At 43.0% G+C, this 4336-nt stretch overlaps 2 protein-coding genes across 2 annotated transcripts in view; one reads left to right on the top strand and one right to left on the bottom strand.

Annotated features, from left to right (window-relative positions):
* LOC107564623 (V(D)J recombination-activating protein 2-like) lies at positions 1-1603 on the bottom strand. Its single transcript, XM_016249750.1, has one exon. It carries the CDS (start codon positions 1591-1593, stop codon positions 1-3), a length of 1593 nt encoding a protein of 530 aa, XP_016105236.1. The 5' UTR covers positions 1594-1603.
* Positions 1604-1960: 357 nt separating this feature from the next.
* The window catches only part of LOC107564619 (uncharacterized protein C11orf74 homolog), a 23803-nt gene continuing 21427 nt past the window's right edge, over positions 1961-4336 (top strand). Inside the window, exon 1 of the mRNA XM_016249746.1 lies at positions 1961-1989. The gene's annotated coding sequence lies outside the window, so the exon portion shown is untranslated. The remainder of the gene's footprint in view (positions 1990-4336) is intronic.

Genomic DNA, 4336 nt, shown 5'->3' on the forward strand with positions numbered 1-4336 from the left:
TTAGTCAAAAAGTCTTCGCAGAAAGCTCTTCTTAGCTGGGGTAATTTTCATCGAAACTGGAGCCTTGCGATGGGTCATCTTCATTGGGACTCTCTTTACTGGCAACATCTGACGTGGTGGAGTCATTTCCTGCTTGGGCAGGCCTCCGTGATCCAAGCAGAAGTACTTGCTGTTGTCTTGAGAGAGGCAAAGCAAAAGGCTTTCGGGGAGCTCCATGCACTGGGCATGAACCCAATGTCCACCTTCACCTTTGGAGCAGAAGATCATGGCAGGTCTGGTGAGCTCAGTTGAGTAGTAGGGCTCCCAGGTGTTGGGGTCCACCTGGCAGGTAAGGCAGCACTTGATCCAATAGCCTGTCTGAGATTCATTCTCCTCGTCCTCCTCATTGTAGGTGTCACACTCTCCATCGCTGCTATACTCCAGCTCATGATGTTTTCGGCCAAAGTAGAGCTCCTCAGAGTCTTCCAAAGGTGCAGAATCCTCAAAATCAGTGGACTCCTGGCTGCATCCCTGAGTTGATGCTTCTCCATCTTGTTCCTTCTGGAAGCTCACCCAGTAGAAATGGTAAGCATCTGGTGGGGCTGGGTTTCCTTCTGAGGGGATTGCAATCAAGGCACTTCCTTTGCATAGGCTGCCACCAAACCAAGTACGGCTGTGGGTTATCTCGCTGGTCCACTGCGGAGGTTTGCAAGGCTCCATGTGGACTCCGACATCATCCAGGCCAATGTATGTGCACTCCATGCACTTCTGAGTCTCAGATTGGTAGCCGCCGAAAACTATGTACTCATGATAGCCAATGGGAGCAACTATGGCGCTGGTAATGGCGAGACCTTCATGAAGCACAGTACAGGTGAGGACAGGGCTTCCTAGGAGAAGCTCCACACTTAGACGGATCAAACGAGGTGGTCTGCAATCAGAGCTGAGGATGTGACCGCCCAGGAAGTAGACACAGTTCTCTCTTACAAGAGCTACATGAAACGACTGGCCGTCCGTGAGCTCAGGGAGGGTGTGGGCCGTACAGCAACCAAACTCTAGGTCAATAAGAAAGATTTGTGGTGGACAGTCCATCACGCTGTTCCAGTTCTCCGTGGTCCTTTCGGTGGGGGGCATGTAGGACCTGCCGCCAAACAAAACGCAGGCGGTCTTCCCTCGGCTAAGGATCACGCTGAGGGTGTGGCCATATCGAGCGCAAGGAACATCTCCAACCAGCTCTTTTTCTTGACAGCAAAATGTGACTTTGCGATTACATCCTCTGCTGTCTACACTTAACATGTAGAGACTTGAGGACAGCTCATTGTTGGGTGTTCGGCCACCATGAATGAGGTAACACTCAGGACTGCCATCATGAGGCTCAAAATGAGCTATTGCAGGACATCGGAGGGGAGGGAGATAACTTGAGTTGTTTGAAAATGAAATGGCACGCAGCTTAAGTTCTCCGTTTTTTATGCGTACACCAAATATTCCAGTTGGACATGAGCGTTTTGGCCAGCCCTTTTGACCAAAGAGATAAACATCACCCTCCAGCTCTAATAAGGAGAAGCCTGGTTGCAGAAGGCCAGCACAGTTCACAGCAGTCAGAGGCTGTAAGGTCATCTTTTTGCAGAGAACTGTGTAAAATATAAAAGAAAAACAAACATAAATTTTTTATTAATTTTAATATTTGTAGAATCTAAACATTTTGTCAAATATTACATAAGAAATTTCATGTAAATTGCACAGCTCGAGAATGGATTAGGACTAGCATAATATTAAGAGTAGGATGGAAAGATATTTTTTTGAAATCAAACTAAAAATAAATAAATAATTAAAAAAACGCGGAAACAAATATCCCTTTCCCTGTTTCCCTGACAACACAGAAACATTCCCATAGGAACAGGTTGTAGTTTTCCTCATTCCTGTTTCTCTTAGAGAATCGCGTTAAGCTCGCAATAAAACTACATTACCCAGCATCCAGTGCGAAACGGGCGTTTCTCGTTCTACATTAAAAGGGTACGTCTGAGATGTTTTTATGAACGCTCATTTGAGAACTCATGAGAACTAATTTTTACATTTATTAGATTCGTTTTAATGTCTTTATATAGTCGAATTCGCAAGATAAATCTTATTAAAAAAGTGTGTAAGCTCTGGCTGTCAACACTAGAGCTACACTACAAAAATAAAGATAAGAAGCTTTTAAATAACTATATATTTATAATAATTATATTATAAAAATGGTAATTACCTAGGTGTTTATTTCATTTTGCTCTATAAGGCACTAAATATCACATACATTTATAAATATTTCATATATAGTCTTAGAATAATATTGATCCTATAATAACATGTATATTTCTTACCTTCTGGCCAATGCACTCCGAAAACTGAGAGCTGTTTGGTGCTGCTAACTTTTATTTGAGATATTAAAGCAAATGATTTAGTGACAGTGGCAGAGGCTCAGTGTTTGTGAAGGTTGACTGACTCATCTTGAGGTTAACTGCTGCTAACAACAGGTGTCTGAGCACAACTCACACAAGTTTGAATGAAAACAAGCACAAACTTGGTGCATCATTGGTCTGTGTATTATTAATATGATCTTTATATTGGTGTTTTACAGCTGTTGATACAGATTAATCCAGAAAATCTCATAGATTTAGATAATTCGTGCAAAAAATTGTTTGGTCTTTCTTCTCAAATTAACACCACTTACACTCTATGTAATGTAGTTTGATTGGAACTTCCCGCAGGCTTATATTTACATTAACTGTTTCTGCTTGGCGGCTCTTTAAAGGAATGGGAGAAATTAAGCGACTATTGTTGAAAGAAAGAAAGAAAGAAAGAAAGAGAAAGGGAAAAGAAGGGAACAGCTGTGCCTGCCTCATTAGCATAATGTTTTTGTGTTTCGGGGGGCTGTGCGCAAGTGCTCGAGCCATCCTGCAGTTGTGTGTTTGTTTTGGAGGCCGAGAGATGTGTGTGTGAGAGAGCAAAACAAAGACACGTAACCACGAGTGGCTGGAAGAACAGTGAAAAACACAAACAGCGGAGCACCTGTGTCTGAAGAGCAGGGCCGTGAAGAGGAGTCTCAGAGACTCCCCTGAGGCGCAACACAAAGTAAAGAATTCCTCCGGTGTCTCCAAGCGCACTGGAGAGCTTTATTCTCCCACTCAAGCGCACTTACATGCCGGTGTTCCCACTTACAGATGTTGTAAAATAAACCCGTCGAGTCCTGCATACGGCAGTGGCAAATGAATGCAGATGTTCGCCAGGTCTGTCACAATGAAACAGACGGGAGGAAATGAAGAAGGAGACTGAAACGACAAACAACAACAAAAACTTCAGTGCTCGCATTGTAATAATGAACCTTACTGTTTAGGCCTAAGCTGTTTTCTTTGAATGTGTGGGACTTTCGATTCATTAGTCGCTGTAGGGAAATAACGAGAAGAATAACAAAGTGCAGTAGCTAAATGGTAAAACTGTTTGCGCTACAAACCAGTGCGTTTATAATTAAGACAATACATTAAATAATATGGTAGGAGACACTAGTTTGCAATATCACGTAGCAAAACGAGCTGTTTTATACAATGTCTGCTACAGCTGAAAATAGAGGAAGCGGATGACACCGGAAGCCGGACACATTTACAAATGACCGTGCACGATTTTATGGGAAAAATAAGGTGGATGGTGTGAGTTCGTGGAATAGCCTGTGATATGCATTACCAATGAAAGTTGCGAAATAACGAGAAGAATAACAAAGTGCAGTAGCTAAATGGTAAAACTGTTTGCGCTACAAACCAGTGTGTTTATAATTAAGACAATACATTAAATAATATGGTAGGAGACACTAGTTTGCAATATCACGTAGCAAAACGAGCTGTTTTATACAATGTCTGCTACAGCTGAAAATAGAGGAAGCGGATGACACCGGAAGCCAGACACATTTACAAATGACCGTGCACGATTTTATGGGAAAAATAAGGTGGATGGTGTGAGTTCGTGGAATAGCCTGTGATATGCATTACCAATGAAAGTTGCAATGCAATGCTCTTCTGGCTGGACTTCCATCAAGCACAATCAAACCTCTACAAATGATTCAGAATGCAGCGGCACGACTGGTCTTCAACGAGCCCAAAAGAGCCCATGTTACACCTCTCTTTATCTCCTTGCACTGGCTACCGGTTGCCTCAAGTTCAAGACATTGATGCTTGCATATAGAACAGCCACAGACTCAGCACCCCCCTACTTCCACTCACTACTACGAATCTACATCCCCTCCAGAAGTATGAGATCCGCTAGTGAGCGACGCCTCGTGGTACCATCACAGAGAGGCTCAAAATCACTTTCCAGAACATTCTCGTTCACC

The sequence above is a fragment of the Sinocyclocheilus grahami genome, unplaced genomic scaffold, assembly GCF_001515645.1.
Source record: "Sinocyclocheilus grahami isolate Dianchi unplaced genomic scaffold, SAMN03320097.WGS_v1.1 scaffold950.1, whole genome shotgun sequence".
In the NCBI taxonomy this organism is placed as follows: domain Eukaryota; kingdom Metazoa; phylum Chordata; class Actinopteri; order Cypriniformes; family Cyprinidae; genus Sinocyclocheilus; species Sinocyclocheilus grahami.

Coding starts and splice junctions, on each gene's coding strand:
- LOC107564623 (XM_016249750.1), bottom strand. CDS start 1,593: ATGACCTTACAGCCTCTGACTGCTGTGAACTGTGCTGGCCTTCTGCAA.